General features: G+C 43.0%; 2 protein-coding genes across 3 annotated transcripts in view; one reads left to right on the forward strand and one right to left on the reverse strand.

The window, feature by feature from the left end:
- Window positions 1-1,720, reverse strand: part of ACADSB (acyl-CoA dehydrogenase short/branched chain) — a 30,799-nt gene extending 29,079 nt beyond the window's left edge. Inside the window, exon 1 of the mRNA XM_084632956.1 lies at window positions 1,585-1,720. Within this exon, the coding sequence (XP_084489082.1) occupies window positions 1,585-1,620 (36 nt within the window). The 5' untranslated portion in view covers window positions 1,621-1,720. The remainder of the gene's footprint in view (window positions 1-1,584) is intronic.
- IKZF5 (IKAROS family zinc finger 5) lies at window positions 1,656-19,096 on the forward strand. Of its 2 annotated transcripts, none has more exons than XM_084632955.1 (5): window positions 1,656-1,785; window positions 13,099-13,194; window positions 14,607-14,770; window positions 15,069-15,251; window positions 17,633-19,096. In XM_084632955.1, the coding sequence occupies exons 3-5, from the start codon at window positions 14,638-14,640 to the stop codon at window positions 18,574-18,576; spliced, it is 1,260 nt and encodes a 419-aa protein (XP_084489081.1). In that variant the 5' UTR covers window positions 1,656-1,785; window positions 13,099-13,194; window positions 14,607-14,637; the 3' UTR covers window positions 18,577-19,096. The 2 variants fall into 2 exon arrangements, with proteins under 2 accessions (XP_084489081.1, XP_084489080.1); XM_084632954.1 differs by lacking the exon at window positions 1,656-1,785 and adding an exon at window positions 1,834-2,143.
- The last annotated feature ends 2,394 nt before the right edge of the window (window positions 19,097-21,490 follow it).

The raw sequence follows: 21,490 nt of genomic DNA on the forward strand, positions 1-21,490 counted from the left end.
AGGCAGACAGGCTCAGAACCAGGAGGGGGGGCGTGTGTGTGGGTGTGTGTGTCAGGCTCGGGGCAGGGGAGGGGTAAGGGGGGCCGGGAGCAGATGTATTTGGGCAGGGGGGCATGAGGGGCTCCAGGCTAGGGTGACCAGTTGTCTGATTTTCGACTGGAACACCCGGTGGAAAAGTGACCCTGGTGGCTGCGGTCAGCACCGCCAACCGGTCGTTAAAAGTCTAGTCGGCAGTGCTGCGGAGCCAAGGCAGGCTAGTCCCTACCTGTCCTGGGGCAACGCGCTGTGATGCTAGGCGGAAGGGCCACAAGGCTCCATGCACTGGCCCCGCCCCAAGCACCGGCTCTGCACTACTATTGGCCGGTTCTCGGCAAATGGGAGCTGGGGAGGGGGCGGTGCCTGCGGGTGAGAACAGCGTGCCTCACAGAGCCTCCTGCCCCCACCTAGGAGCTGGACCTTCTGGGGCACAGCATGGTGCCCCAGGATAGACAGGCAACCTGCCTTAGCCCCACTGATTGGGAGCCTCCCAAAGTAAGTCCACGCCCCAACCCCTGCCTCAACCCTGAGGCCCCCGCAAAACCTGGAGGCCCCTCTTACAGCCCAAACACCTCACCCCCAGCCCCACCCCAGAGCCTGCACCTCCTCCTGCATCCCAACCTCCAACCCTGAGCACCCCCAGACCCCCCTCCTGCACCGCCAGACCAGAGTCCCCACCTCCTGCCCCAGCCCAGAGCCCCCTCCCGCACCCTGAACCCCTCATCCCCAGCCCCACCCCAGAGCCCTCACCCCCTCCTGCACCCCAACCCCCTCTCGCACTCCGAATCCCTTGATCCCATCCCCCAGCCTGGAGCCCCCTCTGACATCCCAAACCCCTCATCCCTGACCCCACCCCAGAGCCCACACCTCACCCCAGAGACAATACCACCTCCCACACCCCAACCCCCTGCCTCAACCCGCAGGCCCCTCCCGCACTCCAAATTCCTCAGCCCCACCCCCCAGTTTAGAGCCCCCTCCAGCACCCTTAACCCCTCACCCCCTCCCACACCTCAACCCCGTGCCTCAAGCCACAGCCCCCTCCCGCACTGCGAATCCCTCAGCCCCACCCCCCAGTTTGGAGTCCCCTCCAGTGCCCCAAACCCCTCATCCCCAGTCCCAGCCCAGAGCCCGCACCCCCAGCCGGAGCCCTCACTCCCCTCCCCCCGCGCCCCAACCCCCTGCCCTCGCCCGGAGTCCCCTCCCACCCCCCGAACCCCTCATTTCTGGCCCCACCCCAGAGCCCGCACCCCCACTTAGAGCCCTCAGCCTCTCCTGCACCCCAGCCCCCGAGCCAGTGAAAGTGAGAGGGGCCCCCCCACAGGAAGGGGCGTGGTCTCAGGGAAGGGGCGGGGCCAGAGCGTTCGGGTTTTGTGCCTGTAGAAAGCTGACAACCCCGCTCCGGGCGCGGCCAGGCTCGGGGCAGAGGGGCGGGGCCTCCGCTCTCCGGGCGGACCCGGCACCCCGCAGCGCCTCCTTGGAGAAGGGGGCTCCCGGCCCGCGAGTAGAGCGGGGCAGAGGCAGCCCGACCCCTGCAGGTTCACGAGTCACCTTCGCGCAGCTCCGCCACAGCGCCGCTGCCGCCATGTTCGCTGCTGCTGCCGCCGCCGCCGCCGCCCCGGCTGCCGACTCCCCTTCGCCGGCGGCGAACCCAGCGAGCCCCTCCGCCGCTCGGGCTCGCAGCAGCGGCCGTCCAGCGCCACGGCCACCGCGCGCGGACTGCGCCTGCGCGGGGCTCGCCAGTCTCGCGAGGTGGGAGGAACGGGGCGGGCGGGGCGACTACTACGGGAGACACTCACAACAAACATGGCGGCTGCGGTGGGTGTTGGGAGCGGTGGGGTGCAGGGGAGGTGAGTGATGCTCTCGCCCCGTAGCTCAGGAGCCGGGCTATGGGGGCGGGTGAGAGCCGCCCAGTGCCCTCATCCCCCAGGGGCCGCCGCCGTCGCCGCCTGTGACTAGCCCCCTTGTCTTCTCCACCCGGGGCCGCGGCCCTGTCCTCGGGGAGCAGGAGGCTGCAGTGGGGCTGGGGCCGAGGGCGGAAGCAGTGACAGCTCCCCGCCCTGCAGAGGCGGACCCCTGGGGGGCAGTGGGTCTTCTCTTCTGCCTCCAGGTGAGTGGGGGGGGCTTTCCTTGCTCTCTGTCTGGCTCCCAGGTGAGTGGGTGGGATGTGTGTGTGGCCCCCGGCGGGATAGGGTGCCCCCGCTCTTTGCCACTCGCTCCCGGAGTTAAGGGAGGAGGCCCACGGGGGTTTTTCCCTTCTCCAGAAATGGGGTGGCCGTTTCTTTCTCTTGCACCGCTCCGCCGGGGAGACAGATGGCGAGGGCGGATGGCCGACAGATGCACCTGGCGCGGTTCCAAAGGTGGTCTAATTTTTAACAAAACTTAAACCGACACAAACGAGGGGTATTGAATGTGGGATGGGTGTGAGAGATCCGTCTTCGGGAAGTGTTTTCTCTGGCCTGGAGTTCATAGCACCCCCTTGGGAATGGATATGAATCTGCTATAAACCCTCTTTTCTTTCAATCGAGTTTGCTTAACAGAATTCTGCAGTGGTAGTGTTGTTTTCCTCCCATGTTTGGCTCCTACCAGGCAACTGGTGTGGGAAGCAGTGCTCTGAATGGGGTGTGGAGAATCTGGTTCTTGGCCTTTGTATGAAGACTTATTTGTGTCACAGACTTTGAAGAGTGCCAGGTGGGAGCTCTTTGAAAAGTTGTTAGTAACTTTTTGTGAGGAATTAATTCTCAGGTCATGAAACTGTGTTTAAAACCTTGAGCATTATGTGGGACTGCTTTAGATCCTGATTTTCCCCTCCTCCTCCTGGTACTCCTTGGGAAGAAAGTAATAGAATAAGTCACATGACAGTTACTGGGGTTCACAGGTGTTTGATTCTTCGCTTTATGAAAGAATCCCTTCATTCTGAGATACTCAGCTAGTGGTTTCATAGCAGGCTGAGATGGTATCAGAGAGACTTCCTTGAAGGAAAATGTGACACTTCATATGTATGTTTGCTTGCTGTCAAAGGTTTTCAAACTGCTTGTTTGTGTCACAGCTATTTCAGAGCCATGGTATCTGAAGTGTAGGAGCAAACCAGAAGGCTCCACAGTGCATGTGTGTGAATTTTTACTTTAAGAGACCTGTAGAAGACTTCAGTAATATTTTACGTAAGGCTTTCATATTAAAGCATTCTATAGCATTTTTTAGAATATATGCATACAGCACTGCTGAAATGCAGCTAGCTTTAGGGTGAATGGGGGTATCCAGGCAGACAACCAGTGCCCACCCAGTACTCTATACAACAGTGAAGTATAGGATGGAAAATGTTGCCCAAGAACAATTAATTAAACAAACCCCCTATTCTTAAAGAATGTGCTATAAAAAACTCTGTGACGCTTGTAGTAGGTAGAATCTCGGAATACTATATACGGCCTGTCAAAATTATCATGAAAACTTACCAGTTAAGGTACAAAATCTATTACCCTTCCATTTTCCACGATGCTTGGTGGTGCATTAAAAAAAATTATATTCTCCACATGAGTAGAATTTCATAAGAGTAGTTTGAGATGTCATCTAAAAATTACACACTAAAATATATAGCTTAATTTATTCTGTTCAGGTACCCATAGCCATGTCATGAGCAACTTTAGTATGTAATATGATTAGTATCTGTCAGCTGTGGTTTTTTTCTCTCTCTCCTCTCTCTTGGGGAAAAATTGTGTGCATTTTTTTTTAAATGCATGATATGCTATTTGTTCATTTAAGCAAGGTCACAGAAGTGTTCCTTGCATGCGAAACAGAAAATGGTGAGGTTTGAGTTAGTTTTTAAATCCTGTTGGGAATTTACGAACATCAGAAGGATGAGGGGCATCTGAGGTTCAGTGGAGTTGAATGGAGGGAATGGAGTTAATTTAAACATGATGGTCAGACCACTAAATCATATCTTTTGTCTTTCCCCAGTTGCACTTTTCAGTATTCATTCATCTGTTAGAGTTTTTCAGACTGAAATGTTACTGTGTAAATTACCACATGAATCAATTTTCCCCTTGAAGCAAAGAGTATCACAATAGACTCTTTGGTGAAAATATAGTTCTTTTAAATGTTGATTCCTGTTGAGCCATCCCAAAACTCAATTTTCTAATCTTCATTGTTGAATGGTTTAGTCCAGTGGTGCGCAAACTTTTCCATTCGCAGGCCCCCACCCTCCCCCCCACCATTAATAGAATTTGTCATACCCCTTCTCCATTACTTGTGAGCTGAAACTATTTTTCATGCCAGAAGGTGGAGGGGGAAAAACAGAGATGACTGTTCGTTCATTTAGTTTAGTGTTATAGTGTCTAACTCACTTGAAAGGTCCCAGGCTCTCAACTATTCTTTTATATGTTACCAGTTTGTCTTTTAATATAAATTATTAATCATTAAATGAGTTTTAAAATTAGAGAATCAAAATTAATTTTAAAAGCATAGTAGGCCTGCAGTAGTTATGAAACTTAAATTGTTGAAAATAAGCCAGCCTGTGCTTTTATTAATATGTTGTTGGTTTGTTTTTTTTAAAGGGTGAAAGGCTAAAGTTTCTTCACACCACCCGGCCCCCAACTCTTCCCCTCCCGAACCTTTGGCACCCCCCTGTTTGTGCACCACTGGTTTAATCCCTATATTTGACATGCCTTAAAGTTATAACTTGGTGAGACATGGCCTCTGGAATCTAAATTGCTTTCTCCCATCCCCCTCCCCCGCCCCCTTTTTAATGCATGAGCTGGTATCTTTGTTTTACTGCAGGAGTCACCAACAAATGGAACACAAGTTAACTTAAACCTAGAGGAAGCTGATATCTGAAAGAGGGTAGGCAAAATTGATGTGTAAAGGTGTGCCCAGAGTTAACTTACAGTGATCAGAAGAGAGAATAGTGGACCATATTCAGTCCTGCCATAAAAGGGCACGACTCTTTGGAAGCCAATAGAGTGGCATGCTTGTATTAATTTAGATGGAATAAATGAGCTAAAGGTGGTGACAAAACCCAGTCATTGTCTAATGTTAAACAGAGTTATACAAGGCCTGTAGCTTGGTATACAGAGATCTCAGCCTGCTTAGCATCATGGCAAACACACCATTAAAAATCTTTTTAACCTTGTATTAAAGGTACAGAAAAGAATGAAATTATTAAAACCTTTGAAATGCAAAGTATTAAATAAGGCTTTCATTGTAACAGTATTTTTTGTTCCCTTTCCCTTTAGGAGCATGTTTTTAAAAGGAGAAACCCCCTGTTGTTAGTGTCTTAGATGGTATCAAAAGATGGTAATAACTGTCCTTTTGGGGAAAAGAGAAGAAGTTAGTTGAGATGGGCTGGAGATGTTGCTGCTGCTGTTGTTTTTCAGTTCATCTTAGAAGGAAAAGCCCCCTTGTTTGACAGTCTCTTACATGGCATTAAAGATGGTAATAACTATCATCCTAGGTGATGTTTGGGATTCAGCTGGAGATGGTAGGGGGGGCAATGTCATCTGGGCTTCTCTCTTTGGCTCGTTCTGTTTAGGACACCTCTCAGGATCAAGATGATGAAGACCTAGGGACCCAGGAAGCTGGGGGTTGGCAACGGTGATACTGACACTCACTCCAGTAGCCTCTCTCTGTTCTCTCCATATGTCCTCACAAAATCTTTCTTTTAAGGACCCCAAAAAGGGAGTGAGGGTGGAATAGCCTATCCCCTCATTATTTTGTCCACCAGTTGGGCCTAATATTTGACATACCAATCTTAGCTTATTAACTTCTGGCTCCACATATCCTGTTTTTATCAAGTGTAATTTTAACAGTCCCTGAGTCATATCAACTAGGCCTTTTTATTTAGACTAATTCAGTTATTCTGTCTTCCATTTGGACTTCTATCCATCAACCTTTGTTGTTACAGAGTACTGTAACATTTTATGAATTTATACATACTTATTACCATTGAGCTCACATTTTGGGTAAATTTGTAGGCCCAATTGTCACAACAGCACCCACTTACTCCACGGCTGAATTTCAGCCGCTGTATCAGATTCCAAAAATAGCAGATAAAGCCTATCTTAGGAAACCTCCACTGGTTAACCCCATTCCAATAATTTTTTAGACACAATTGATACCAGTAATCAATGTTGATAAACAAGGACATAAATAACCCATTGGAATGTTGGCTAGTGTTGAGCAAGAAAGAAAGGAAAATGGAAAAATCATGTTTAACAAATGAAAAAAGATGTCAAGTAGGGAAACCCCTTTGACTTATTTTCAAACCAAGGGTACCTGGGGATCTTTCTCACCTATCAATTTAGTTTTGTTGTGGTTTTACCTTCAGGTGGTTTTAGTGTGACAGTTGTTAGAAAGGTTTCAGAGTAACAGCCGTGTTAGTCTGTATTCGCAAAAAGAAAAGGAGTACTTGTGGCACCTTAGAGACTAACCAATTTATTTGAGCATGAGCTTTCGTGAGCTACAGCTCACTTCATCGGATGCATACCGTGGAAACTGCAGAAGACATTATATACACACAGAGACCATGAAACAATACCTCCTCCCACCCCACTGTCCTGCTGGTAGTAGCTTATCTAAAGTGATCATCAAGTTGGGCCATTTCCAGCACAAATCCAGGTTTTCTCGCCCTCCGCCCCCCCCCCCCCCACACAAACTCACTTTCCTGCTGGTAATAGCCCATCCAAAGTGACCACTCTCCCTACAATGTGCATGGTAATCAAGGTGGGCCATTTCCAGCACAAATCCAGGCTTTCTCTCTCTCACACACACACACACACAGAAACTCACTCTCCCGCTGGCAATAGCTCATCCAAACTGACCATTCTTCAAGTTTAAATCCAAGTTTAACCAGAATGTCTTGGGGGGGAATGGGGCGGGTTAGGAAAAAACAAGGGGAAATAGGCTACCTTGCATAATGACTTAGCCACTCCCAGTCTCTATTTAAGCCTAAATTAATAGTATCCAATTTGCAAATGAATTCCAATTCAGCAGTTTCTCGCTGGAGTCTGGATTTGAAGTTTTTTTGTTGTAAGATAGCGACCTTCATGTCTGTGATTGCGTGACCAGAGAGATTGAAGTGTTCTCCAACTGGTTTATGAATGTTATAATTCTTGACATCTGATTTGTGTCCATTTATTCTTTTACGTAGAGACTGTCCAGTTTGACCAATGTAAATGGCAGAGGGGCATTGCTGGCACATGATGGCATATATCACATTGGTGGATGTGCAGGTGAACGAGCCTCTGATAGTGTGGCTGATGTTATTAGGCCCTGTGATGGTGTCCCCTGAACAGATATGTGGGCACAGTTGGCAACGGGCTTTGTTGCAAGAATAGGTTCCTGGGTTAGTGGTTCTGTTGTATGGTATGTGGTTGTTGGTGAGTATTTGCTTCAGGTTGCGGGGCTGTCTGTAGGCAAGGACTGGCCTTCTCCCAAGATTTGTGAGAGTGTTGGGTCATCCTTCAGGATAGGTTGTAGATTCTTAATAATGCGTTGGAGGGGTTTTAGTTGGGGGCTGAAGGTGACGGCTAGTGGCGTTCTGTTATTTTCTTTGTTAGGCCTGTCCTGTAGTAGGTGACTTCTGGGAACTCTTCTGGCTCTATCAATCTGTTTCTTCACTTCCTGCAGGTGGGTATTTTAGTTGTAAGAAAGCTTGACAGAGATCTTGTAGGTGTTTGTCTCTGTCTGAGGGGTTGGAGCAAATGCGGTTGTATCGCAGAGCTTGGCTGTAGACGATGGATCGTGTGGTGTGGTCAGGGTGAAAGCTGGAGGCATGTAGGTAGGAATAGCGATCAGTAGGTTTCCGGTATAGGGTGGTATTTATGTGACCATTGTTTATTAGCACTGTAGTGTCCAGGAAGTGGATCTCTTGTGTGGACTGGACCAGGCTGAGGTTGATGGTGGGATGGAAATTGTTGAAATCATGGTGGAATTCCTCAAGGGCTTCTTTTCCATGGGTCCAGATGATGATGATGTCATCAATATAGCGCAAGTAGAGTAGGGGCTTTAGGGGACGAGAGCTGAGGAAGCGTTGTTCTAAATCAGCCATAAAAATGTTGGCATACTGTGGGGCCATGCGGGTACCCATAGCAGTGCCGCTGATCTGAAGGTATACATTGTCCCCAAATGTAAAATAGTTATGGGTAAGGACAAAGTCACAAAGTTCAGCCACCAGGTTAGCCGTGACATTATCGGGGATAGTGTTCTTGACGGCTTGTAGTCCATCTTTGTGTGGAATGTTGGTGTAGAGGGCTTCTACATCCATAGTGGCCAGGATGGTGTTATCAGGAAGATCACCGATGGATTGAAGTTTCCTCAGGAAGTCAGTGGTGTCTCGAAGGTAGCTGGGAGTGCTGGTAGCGTAGGGCCTGAGGAGGGAGTCTACATAGCCAGACAATCCTGCTGTCAGGGTGTCAATGCCTGAGATGATGGGGCGCCCAGGATTTCCAGGTTTATGGATCTTGGGTAGTAGATAGAATATCCCAGGTCGGGGTTCCAGGGGTGTGTCTGTGCAGATTGATCTTGTGCTTTTTCAGGAAGTTTCTTGAGCAAATGCTGTAGTTTCTTTTGGTAACTCTCAGTGGGATCAGAGGGTAATGGCTTGTAGAAAGTGGTGGTGGAGAGCTGCCGACCAGCCTCTTGTTCATATTCCAACCTATTCATGATGACAACAGCACCTCCTTTGTCAGCCTTTTTGATTATGATGTCAAGTTGTTTCTGAGGCTGTGGATGGCATTGTGTTCCGCATGGCTGAGGTTATGGGGCAAGTGATGCTGCTTTTCCACAATTTCAGCCCGTGCACGTCGGCGGAAGCACTCTATGTAGAAGTCCAGTCTGCTGTTTCGACCTTCAGGAGGAGTCCACCTAGAATCCTTCTTTTTGTAGTGTTGGTAGGGAGGCCTCTGTGGATTAATATGTTGTTCAGAGGTATTTTGGAAATATTCCTTGAGTCGGAGATGTCGAAAATAGGATTCTAGGTCACCACAGAACTGTATCATGTTCGTAGTGGTGGAGGGGCAGAAGGAGAGGCCCCGAGATAGGACAGCTGCTTCTGCTGGGCTGAGAGTATAGTTGGATATGTTAACAATATTGCTGGGTGGGTTGAAGGAACCATTCCTGTGGCCCCTTGTAGCATGTAGTAGTTCAGAAAGTTTAGTGTCCTTTTTCTTTTGTAGAGAAGCAAAGTGTGCATTGTAAATGGCTTGTCTAGTTTTAGTAAAATCCAGCCACGAGGAAGTTTGTGTGGAAGGTTGTTTTTTTATGAGAGTATCCATTTTTGAGAGCTCATTCTTAATCTTTCCCTGTTTGCTGTAGAGGATGTTGATCAGGTGATTCCGCAGTTTCTTTGAGAGCGTGTGGCACAAGCTGTCAGCATAGTCTGTGTGGTATGTAGATTGTAATGGATTTTTTTACCTTCAGTCCTTTTGGTACGATGTCCATCTGTTTGCATTTGGAAAGGAAGATGATGTCTGTCTGTATCTGTACAAGTTTTTTCATGCAGTTGATAGATTTCCACTCCATACGGCTAAATGCAGTGCCTTGCATAATGACAGGTTTCAGAGTAACAGCCGTGTTAGTCTGTATTCGCAAAAAGAAAAGGAGTACTTGTGGCACCTTAGAGACTAACCAATTTATTTGAGCATGAGCTTTCGTGAGCTACAGCTCACTTCATCGGATGCATACCGTGGAAACTGCAGAAGACATTATATACACACAGAGACCATGAAACAATACCTCCTCCCACCCCACTGTCCTGCTGGTAATAGCTTATCTAAAGTGATCATCAAGTTGGGCCATTTCCAGCACAAATCCAGGTTTTCTCACCCTCCGCCCCCCCCCACACAAACTCACTTTCCTGCTGGTAATAGCTTATCCAAAGTGACCACTCTCCCTACAATGTGCATGATAAACAAGGTGGGCCATTTCCTGCACAAATCCAGGCTTTCTCTCCCCCCCCCCCCCCCCCCGGAAACACACACACAGAAACTCACTCTCCTGCTGGCAATAGCTCATCCAAACTGACCACTCTCCAAGTTTAAATCCAAGTTTAACCAGAACGTCTTGGGGGGGGGGGGGGGAATGGGGCGGGTTAGGAAAAAACAAGGGGAAATAGGCTACCTTGCATAATGACTTAGCCACTCCCAGTCTCTATTTAAGCCTAAATTAATAGTATCCAATTTGCAAATGAATTCCAATTCAGCAGTTTCTCGCTGGAGTCTGGATTTGAAGTTTTTTTGTTGTAAGATAGCGACCTTCATGTCTGTGATTGCGTGACCAGAGAGATTGAAATGTTCTCCGACTGGTTTATGAATGTTATAATTCTTGACATCTGATTTGTGTCCATTTATTCTTTTACGTAGAGACTGTCCAGTTTGACCAATGTAAATGGCAGAGGGGCATTGCTGGCACATGATGGCATATATCACATTGGTGGATGTGCAGGTGAATGAGCCTCTGATAGTGTGGCTGATGTTATTAGGCCCTGTGATGGTGTCCCCTGAATAGATATGTGGGCACAGTTGGCAACGGGCTTTGTTGCAAGGATAGGTTCCTGGGTTAGTGGTTCTGTTGTGTGGTATGTGGTTGTTGGTGAGTTGTTAGAAAGTATAATTGTTATACATGTTACTAGGAATGTCTTGATTTTGTTTCTCACTGTAGACTTGTGGGACTTTACATATTTTATTAAAGTTATCTCTATATGTATGGGATATATACTTCCAGAGTGGTTTTCTGCCTCTGTATTTCTTCAATATTGGAGTGAAAAGGACAAAGTGGAACTGATTTGAATTGATAAGGTAGCACTCCTATTTCACTCCTTTGATGTTTCCAAGGTCCTCTCCTTTATTCTCTCAAACCACCAAAAGTACATCTTGTTGACTATCCTTCCAAATAAGAACCAAATACTGCTTCTGAAGCTCATTAGTGCTGTTCCTGAATCAGGCAATTGGAACAGCAGTGGTATCCAACACTTTCAGCCTGAACATGTTATTTCAAAAAAGTCAAGACACCACGCTCACTTTTTTGAGACAGATTTTCTCAGGAGGGCACCATCCACATATACCTAGCTAGCTTTTATGCTTCCATCCTGATGCGCCCTGCTGGGGTCAAGTTGTGTAGGGGAAGCCACTGAAGCATGTTGCATTCTGGCAATCCTCAGCTGGTTTATGGTTTAGTGGTCCCTTAGGGACCACTTACAACTGGTGCAAGGTAGAACAACCCCAAGGCTCTAAACTGACCTCTGGCAGAGAATCAGGGAGCCATAACTGGTGGTTCGTTTTCAGCTTCTCTTTTTTCTCCTCTGCCTGACTGCCCTGTGTGAGGGTGAGGAGACATCCTTCACTAGGCATTTCTATAGGTTAAGGCAGAGCTGATTGAGCTCCCATCCTGCTCTCCCAGAGACTCCGGCAACTTGGCAGGTAAGCAGAGAATAGTGTAACCTGATCTGCTTCTCTTATGTCATTCCTGACATGCAGCAGATGAGTAGTGGGGAAGCTGCGAACAGCTGCAGCAGGAAAAGGACAGCAACTTCTCAGTGCTCTCACCTCACATCAGAAGTTTCAGGAGAAGCTGTTGGGGGTTGAGCCTAATACTGTATTCCTGAAGTGGTGGGTTTTGTTCAAATACTTATGTTCTCTAGGAAACACTTCCAGAACAGATTTTCAATTTGTATTTTAATAGAAATTTTCTTAGTACAGTTGCCCTCAAGGACTACAGGTTGCATACCACTGTAGTAAATTGGTATAGGAGACACTCCCTATTCTGGGGGCTTAGCATGTTGACATTGAAAAGTTTCCAGCTATTACTGGGCAAGTAGCAAGTGACTTAACTGGTGTATCAAACTGGGATCAACAATACAGTAGAATGTTGCACTAATACTATATTGTTTAATACAAAGCATTATTGTGAAAGAAAGGTTCATATAGACATCTCTCTAAAGAGTCTGCAGAAAACCAGTATTCTAGTGGTATGTGCTGAATTAGGCCTCATAAGTGACTTTTACAAGTTATTTAATTCGGTGTTAGTGAAGAACTTTGAAAATGCAAAGCACTGTGTGACTAGTAGTGATCTGGAGTTTGGTACTGGACATTTGCAGATCATCTAATGAAACTCTGGTCATTACTGTAAAATGAAAGGATTTGCCAATTGAAATGTAGATAATGATTTCTGTGATAATTTGCAGCAATTGAAACGTCTGATTGAAACTGTCCCTTTTCAGACTGAAACTTATCTTCCATCTTAAACTTGCTGCAAGTCAAAGTCCTATGAAAGTCTGGTCATTTACAATGGTGATATTGAAAAAGAGTGACAAATGGTGAATTTTTTTATTATTGAAAGATAATGCAGTCTAACGAAACCCCACGTCCTATACAAAATATTAAACTCAAATTCTTTGGCTGGGAACACAGAATTATGCAGCACTGCCACTGTAAGCCCTCTTCCCATCACTAAAATCAACACTATTACAGTGTGTGTTTTCCAGTTGCCTGTCCTACAGAAAAGTGGTTCCCCCAAAATTTGTTTTGTGGATCACTACTAGTTGTCTGCAGAATGAAGTATTTGAGAGCTCCATACAGCTTGGTGGTTTCAAGATGGCAGGCAGTTTGGAGGCAGAGGTGATAGGCACGGCTGGCAAGATGGTAATAGATCTGATCAGTGGCCAGGAAGAAGCTGGGGTAACAGCTACCAACAGCACAGACAAGGACAGTCTTACTACCCCCAGTATGAATATGGCTACAACTCCTACAATCCAAGGCCTCATTACAGCCGCTATTAATATGGTTTTTGCTGTTAAGTATCCACTAAAACCAATTAACTTGAATGCCAGATTTTGGGTTTTGTTTTGCTCAATTTTCTCATATTTTCTATGTATGAGGAGTGGCTGGGGTCAATGAAAGGATCTCCTTCTGGAAATGTAGTTCATGTAATGAAATAATTGAACTACTGCTATGAATTTTATTTGTTGCAGGGGAGCCTCTCTTTTGAAAGTTAAGCAAGAAGCTAAAAAATATTTGATTAAGAAATCAGAAAACATAAGTTTGACAGACTAATTTTTTTATTTATTTTTTGTTCTAGGGAAAGTGGGGCAGCTGTGCTCCCTTGCTTTCTGTCTGACCTACTGGGAGTACAGGTTGGAGTATGTTTGCTACCTAGGAGGAAACTGAAATTCAGGTACAATTCATGTAGACCTTTAAAAAACAAACACAGGGAAAAACTAAAGAACTTAGCTAAAAATAGCTGGAGAAATCTCCTGCTGTGTTCTTGTCTCTGGCTGCAGCTCTGATTTTCCTGTCATGATATGCGTCATTCAGCTCTGTTTCCTACTGGAATAATCAATAAAATGGTAGCCTCAGGCATTGCTGAGCTGCTCAGTTCATGTCAGTGAAGATTTTTCAAGTCTCCAAGTATTTTTACGTATAGACTTTTAATTTCTTTAATATACATTAAATGAATTTTTTTAGTCATCTAATGCAGTAAAATAATCAGTTCTCTTTAGTCTCACAAAACCACTAATGTAGGTAGGGTTTTTATGTCCAATTTACAGATGAGTAGAGTGCTAGACTCACTACTTCAATTCATATTGTTGGTAAGAGGCGTAAGCTTTACTATTGGATGTGAAATGGGTTTCTTTACCAAAAAAAGTAAAATGTATCCAAGTTACTTGAAACTTTGAGAAAGTGATGGTACTGTAATAATATCAGTACTACTTTGAAATCTCAGTGACTTTAAGATTAAACGTTGTTTTGTAATTTAGCTCTTCTTAATGAATGAGTTCCCTCTAATTTATACGATTTTTATAACACTAACAGAAAATATGCGTTGAAACCAAATTTGACGCTTGAAAACTTGGAATTTCTCATCCTCTGAAATCTGTTCCCCTCAGTTGCTGATTTGAAACTTGAATAAATCAAAATATAATTTTCCTTGCCAGATGATGATGAACATTCTTGACAGTCTTGAATGCACTGTGATGCATAGTTATGGTTCATTATTTCATGAACCATAACTGTGCATGTGCCTAACTTTAAGTCCGTGAGAAATATTATTTCTGAACATAAAATTCTAAGTTATAGAACAATTACAGTATAAAATTGTCAATGCAAGAAGTCTCTTCTTTACAATAAATTTCCTTCCATGCTAAGATGTCAAATCTCGGCATTTAAGAAAAAAATCGTCTGGAATGTCAAAAAATGTTCTATTTGAATCTAAACCTTTGTAAAGATTATTTAATATTTCTGAACTGAATGGTAAAGTTAGATTGAAATTTGTTCTCGTGTCCACATAGTCAACTAAACTTTGACTTTTATTACATCATTTTATTAAATTTAAAGTATTTATAATACTGTTGCTGAGAACCATCTTCCCAACTGTGACTATCTGAGATCTTTAAATAGCATTGAGCTGCTGTGAAGATTTCAACAATACTCTTATGATTGTCTGTTCATGTGTATTTTACTTTTGACCATATGCATTTTAGTTAACAAGACTATAGAGATGTCATCCTTGATTTACAGTGGTTTCGGTAAATGTGAATTCTTTTGTTTCAAATTCAGTAAAATGTTCTCTGATTGATTTTTTTCTAGGCACAAGTTATTGTAAACTCAAAGTGTGAATATGGGTGAAAAGAAACCGGAGCCTCTGGACTTTGTAAAAGATTTTCAGGAATATCTTACTCAACAGACACACCATGTAAATATGATTTCTGGATCTGTTAGTGGGGACAATGAAGCAGATGCCCTTCAGGGAGGTAGGCTCTCTTCAGTGCTGTCAAGTATTCTAGTTTTTTGGGGGGGTGATTGTGCTGATGTTTGCATTTGAACATACTTATTATGAAGGCTACTATACTAGTCTGTAAAGCTGTAGAATCTTTGGGGGAAGTCTTTTGTAAAAAAACATTTTTCATCAAAACTTATTTCTCATTAGTTTATTTTTGTGTGGGGGTTAAGGGAATAAGGAGCTAAGAAGTTTGGACTAGTGTCACTGTAACAAAAAGCAACAACCCAGTGATTCTCAGTCAGAATCTCTACTGCATTTACTGTTTATAGCTGGAGCAGATGGTGATCAGAATGGACTAGATCATCCTTCTGTTGAAGTTTCACTGGATGAAAACTCAGGAATGTTAGTGGATGGGTTTGAAAGGACATTTGATGGAAAACTGAAGTGTCGATATTGCAACTATGCCAGCAAAGGAACAGCACGGCTTATAGAGCATATCAGAATTCACACAGGTATGAAGGATTCTACAGTACTTCGCTGTGGGGCAGTGTTTCAGTGCCTCTGTATTCTATGCTCCGTGTATATGGAACTAACTCACTCATAGGCTTTGCAGACGTGTGTATGTATCTTCCAACAGTGTCATAGTGATGACAACTTTCCTCAATTGTACGCAAAGTCTGTGGGATTTCTTAAAGATTTTTCCCTTTTTAAAAGATTAGGTGCTGTATTTTCATAATGCTTGTTTAGGCCCCAATCCTATAAGCATTTATGTGTGTGGTTAGCTTTACTAGCATAAATTGTTGCATTGATTTCAATGGGACTAGTCCTTCTGGTAAAGTTTTAGCACATGCGTAAATGTTGGCAGGATTTTGGGTCTCAGAGAATAGCTCTTGTTGTTGTGATGGTCTCAATCAAACACTAATTATAAACCAAGAAACTGAGTAAATATTTTGCTTACACTAGTACATGAAATTATATTTTATTACTAGAAGATAATGTTGAAATATCTGCCTGTAGGCCAATTTTACAAGAAAAGCACAGTGTCTAAAATTAATGAAGGCATTTTTGAGTACTAAAGATCAGTTAGTAAACTGAAAATTTCCATTCTCCAAAAAGTATAAGTTACAATAGAGCCCTACTCCCTTTCACCATGCTTCCATTTCATAGTGGAACCTCCCATAACTCTTATTTTAAAGCTGTTAAATTATCTTTCAGGGGTGGCATTCCAGTGCTCAGTGTCCCCTCCTGTCTTTATGTGATTGTTTGCTTAATCTTGGTATAAATTGTATGCTTATTACAGAGATATCCAGTCCCAGTTGGTGAACACGTGCCAACCTCTGAAAAGATAGTACAAAAGTACCTTACACCAAGGGCTGCCGCTGCTTTTTCTTGCGCTTCTCTTCTGAAGCTGGTGGTAAAGCAGGTCTGGCTAGAAGAAAGAATCACAGTTGAGTGTCCCAAGCTGTGATACTAAGCAATAAGATGCCTGTCACTGGAAAGTTTCCCAATTTTTCTATATCGGGATTACCAGTCCTGCTTGAGAAAATACTGGTTTGAATTCTGGCAGAAAACCAACTAAATATCCCCTGGGAGAAATATAAACATAAAAATTCTCATCTGGGAGCAGCAGATGCACGCATCCTACAATCTTGTATGAATGCGAGATCAATGGTAGATGCCTGCAGACACATACTTCCTTTTTGGAAGTCAGTTTGTGGAAACTTCTTTAGAGAGAAAGTTAAGGCTATTCTCCCTAGTGCCAAGGAGAGAAAGGTCACACCTGTTATACCCTGGAGTCTTTGTAGAAGAATTAATGGAACAGCACCTTCCTGGAAGCTGGTCTATAATTCTAGTTATGAAGTTAACGATATCAGTACCATCAGCAGGGCATTAAGCCTCTTTACTAGCATAAATCTGGAGTTTTAATTCCCAGAACACAAAGCACTAAAACCTTTGGGCTTTTGAAACATTCTGGATCAAATGAATAGGTTTCATCTAAACAACTCTGAAGGATCTCTCTATCTTAAAGGAAGATCATAGGCGCCGACTGTACTGTTACGAATGTGTTTCCTGTAATCATGTTTGAAAATGGTTTTTCAAACACTTTAAATGCATTAGTGAGGATAGAGCCTACATGATATCTGGTATTCTACCAGAGCTCAGCTGGCATCATTAAAAAGCCAAAATCTAGCTCCAGCCTCCTGAATACAGAACCTCCCCAGACAGTGTAACCAGTGCAGTTCTACTCCATGATGGTGGGGGCTGGATGTTAGGGGTGTCTCGAGAATTGCATCTCCGTGACACAGCACTTAACTCTACAGGGGCATAGTTTACTTTTTTTTTAATTTAACCACAGGGTCCTAAAAACTTGTCCTTATATTTTTCTTAAATTTGAAAGCCACGTGGGTGCTTGTAAAAAGGCAGACTGATAACACTGCAAATCTCAATTTGAAGCGTAGTTATTCATAAAACAAATAAAGCTATGGCAGGTAACTGAACAAGCTTTGCCATGCTGTCTTGCCTACATGCCTCAAACCCATTTTGGACAAAGCACTTCTAGAGGTGTGAGTATTATTCAGACTACATACCATTCATATTTTCGCACCATTCCAACAAGGGTCTCAATTAGTGTCAATTGTAGTAATAGTGGTGGCTTTTCTAAAGTTTAAACTTGCCTACTGAAAGCAGGAGGAGACCTCCAAACTCATTTCACTTATGACACCCTGCAACCTTCCATTAGCAGTGAGTTGGACTGGATTTGAACTGTTGATTAAAAAATGAAATGCTCTATTCAGTTAGTAGCCCCCACATACATTCACTCTCTTCCATGTTCTGTTAGGCTGCTTTGCACAAGTATACATAAATTGTTACACTGTAATTTTCTCTCTTTCAGGTGAAAAGCCACACAGATGCCATCTATGTCCATTTGCATCAGCCTATGAACGTCATCTGGAAGCGCACATGCGATCACATACTGGTGAAAAACCATATAAATGTGAATTGTGTTCCTTCCGCTGCAGTGACAGAAGTAACCTGTCTCATCATCGTAGACGCAAGCATAAAATGGTACCTATAAAAGGTACTAGGTCTTCCCTGAGCAGCAAGAAAATGTGGGGGGTTTTGCAGAAGAAGACCAGCAATCTGGGATACAGCAGAAGATCATTAATTAATTTGAGCCCACCTTCCATGGTGGTTCAGAAGCCAGACTACCTTAATGATTTCACCCATGAAATCCCAAATATTCAGACTGAAGCATATGAAAGCATGACAAAAACAACACAGACTGGTGGCCTGGCGAGAGATCCACAAGACCTTAAGATAGACAATCCATTAAATCAGCTATCAACATTAGCAGGACAGTTGTCTAGCTTGCCACCTGAAAACCAAAACCCAGCATCTCCTGATGTTGTACCATGCCAAGATGAAAAGCCTTTTATAATACAGCAACCTACTGCACCAGCAGTAGTTTCATCTGTGTCAACAAATATTCCTCAAAGTTCATCTCCTACTAGCCCAGATCCTCGGCCCCCACACAGTCAAAGAAACTACAGTCCAGTGGCAGGTCCAAGTAGTGATCGCAGCGTCCATACTAGTACTCCTAGCATAAGTAACAGTCAGCCAAGTACTCCAGCGCCAACCCTTCCAGTTCAGGATCCTCAGCTTCTGCATCACTGCCAGCACTGTGACATGTATTTTGCAGACAATATCCTTTATACTATTCACATGGGATGTCATGGGTTTGAAAATCCTTTTCAGTGCAACATATGTGGGTGCAAATGTAAAAATAAATATGACTTTGCTTGCCATTTTGCAAGAGGTCAACATAACCAACATTGACTGAAAACATGCTTTCATTTAGTTTTTTTAACATATGTTTCATACTTGCTGAAGGAGACCTTGCTCATCCCCAACAAGAAATCTAATAAACAACTTGACAATGGAGGCAAAATTCTTTTCATGTTGTCATAAAATATGCCAGGGATATTTGAGTCATGGAGGTGGTAGTTTTATGTCATTGTTTAAAATAAAGTTATGAGGATTCGCGTGCAGTAACATGTTTTATGTTTGTTACATTTAAGTTATGTGCACTTAAGATCCAGACAAACATTCTACAAATGCCAATCCAGATTGCATCCTTAAACATAAATTGCAACCTATCAGACTAGATATTAAACAAGATAAGAAGTCTTGGTACCTAAAATATAGTAAAAGTTGTTAATACAGTGAAATGTATGGTTAATATGAAAACCATATTAATGCTTATAAACTAACTGTTTACCAAACTGGATAAAATCTTTAACTCACAGCAAAGAATACACTTTCATGGACACATACAATTTAAAATTTGTCAGTTTCATCTGAGTTTTAGTGAATTCTAAAGTTTTTTTATGCTAGGCCTTTTCTTTTTTTCTTAAAAAAAAAAAACAAAAAAAAAAACGAGAGCAGTTTCATAGATATGAAGAAAACTTGAAGGTACCTTTAAAATATACACACACTATGAATGAGGCTTTGGTAAAAGAGGTTAAATGAGAGAGACAATAGACAGCTTTGCATGAGGACAGTTTTCATTTTAAAAACTGTCAAGACATTCCCACTTAAATGTTATTAAATACATAAATAGAGGCCATATTTTAATTTTTTTAAAAGAAAAACAATGTATTTTAACTGTCTTGCTAGGTTGCCTATATGTTTGAAAGTTACACACTCTAGTCTATATAAACTGCAGCTAACATGGAATTCTCTTTGTCTGTGGTCTACCAGAGCCCCTACCAGAGGTTTTTTAACCTTCTGGACCTGCTCAAATGGCCATCTTTTTTTCCTCCACTGTTTGTGGGGGAAGGTAGGCAGAGGAATATTGGTGGCTACAGTGTGAAGCTGTGATTAATACTGTGACTGGCAAATACTGTCTGAAGATGTACATGCCGTCCACTGTATGGGGTAACTATTTTTATATTGTAAATCTTGATCATTGTAAAAGCACTAGGTATTACAACACCTGAATTTGTCATGTTTCAGAAAAGTGAATAACGTAACTTTCTCTGTATTTTGCAATTCACTTTGACTTTATTTCATTTTGTACTACTTGTTGCAAGACAAGTGTGGGTTATTTTGCTTTGTTTTTTACTACACAAGTGAACATAGACATACAAGATAAGAGTGAATGTTTTGTGGGCAGTAGGTACAAGATTTACTTCCTTAACATTTTGGGGGATTTTTCCCCACGGGACATCTGAATGTCAGATGTAGGGGGTCTATCCAAAAACTTCTGTTGTCCTGGAGCAAGATCCAAAATCTAATGAAGTCAACTGAAAGACTCTTGTTTACTTCAGTGGGCTTTGGATCAGGCCCTTGGAGAAAGAAGAGTTGTGGTATTGGGAGCTTTTCTTTCACTTCATTATTTAATTATAAATTTGGGTCTTGAGTGCACGGCTCTACAGATTTGTCTAGCATGAGACTATTTTTATCCTTACAATAGCCAGTGAGTTGTGTAGGTATGTAATTTGTGGTGGCTGATTGAGTGTAGAAAATGTCTATTAGGCCATATAATTCACCCCATGTCACTAGTTAATATCAGAGATGAAACTTCCTGGCTATGGGCTTGATCCAAATCCATTGACTTCAGTGGGATTTTAATAAATGGAAGGCTCTTAATTAATTTCTGCATAAATAAACTCAAGAATATTTGGAGAATGCATTTGTTTAGCGACTATAAATTTTAATGTAATAAAATTAACTAACCTTTTATTAGAATTGCTTTTTTTAAACTTACACTTCACAAACAGAACAATTCTACAGTTACACCATACTTGTGCATAAACTGAGACCTAGACATCTGAAATCATACACTTGAATATCTATTGTCATTTTGAGGGTTGCACTACAGTTCATTCAACATTTAATCTAGTTGACTGTTGCTCTTGTACAGGTTCTGTAAACTGAGCTTTTTATACAAACAATAGTGAGTGGGAAAAAATACATTCTGAAGAGATCATTTTATTGGTCAGCTATCTGCATACTTTATGGTTCGATCTGACATCAGCTGAAGCATGGGTATTGTATTTAAACCAAAATGCAATCGTTGCTGTTAAAGACGTTTAGAAAAGCTAGTAGTTTGACTAGCCACAAAGGAAAACATTTGATACTATGCTATACCAAATAACCTAAACGACTTGTTTTTCTTGAGGCTTTTGGAACTTTGGGGAAGCCATTAAATCTGTTTAGTTTTTAACCAGATATTCTCAGTTGGAATTGTAGTAGCACTTGTCATACGTTAGTCTGAATATTGGGTAGTAGAAGTTGCACATCACAACCGCTTGCTGATTGAAAATATACAAACAATTGAGCCCACTCCCTTTGAAGACAGTGGCAAAACTATCACTCCAAATCCTACAGAATTTTTAAAGGCTTTTATCTTTCCCTTCATTATTCTTGTTCTGATGCTTAGGCCTAGAGTTTGCATTGGTAGTCCCTGTAACCATTCAGTACTTGAATCAACACATATCTAGAAAACATGCCTTGGAACTCTAACAAAATGGTTCCCAACCTGGTCCATTGGCCACAATGAAGAGCCAGGACACCCACAGAAGTAGCGAGAAATAAGAGGAAGCCTGCCTAGCCCAATTCCAAAGGGGGCCTTCATTGGAAGATGGCCCACATGACAATAAATAGTGTGGGCTAACAAAAAGTAGTATGAAATTTTGAAAACTTGTGGACCCTGCATAGCATATTTTGATGCTATTGGATAATGGTA

The sequence above is a fragment of the Lepidochelys olivacea genome (assembly GCF_965140295.1).
Source record: "Lepidochelys olivacea isolate rLepOli2 genome assembly, chromosome: 7".
Taxonomy (NCBI): domain Eukaryota; kingdom Metazoa; phylum Chordata; order Testudines; family Cheloniidae; genus Lepidochelys; species Lepidochelys olivacea.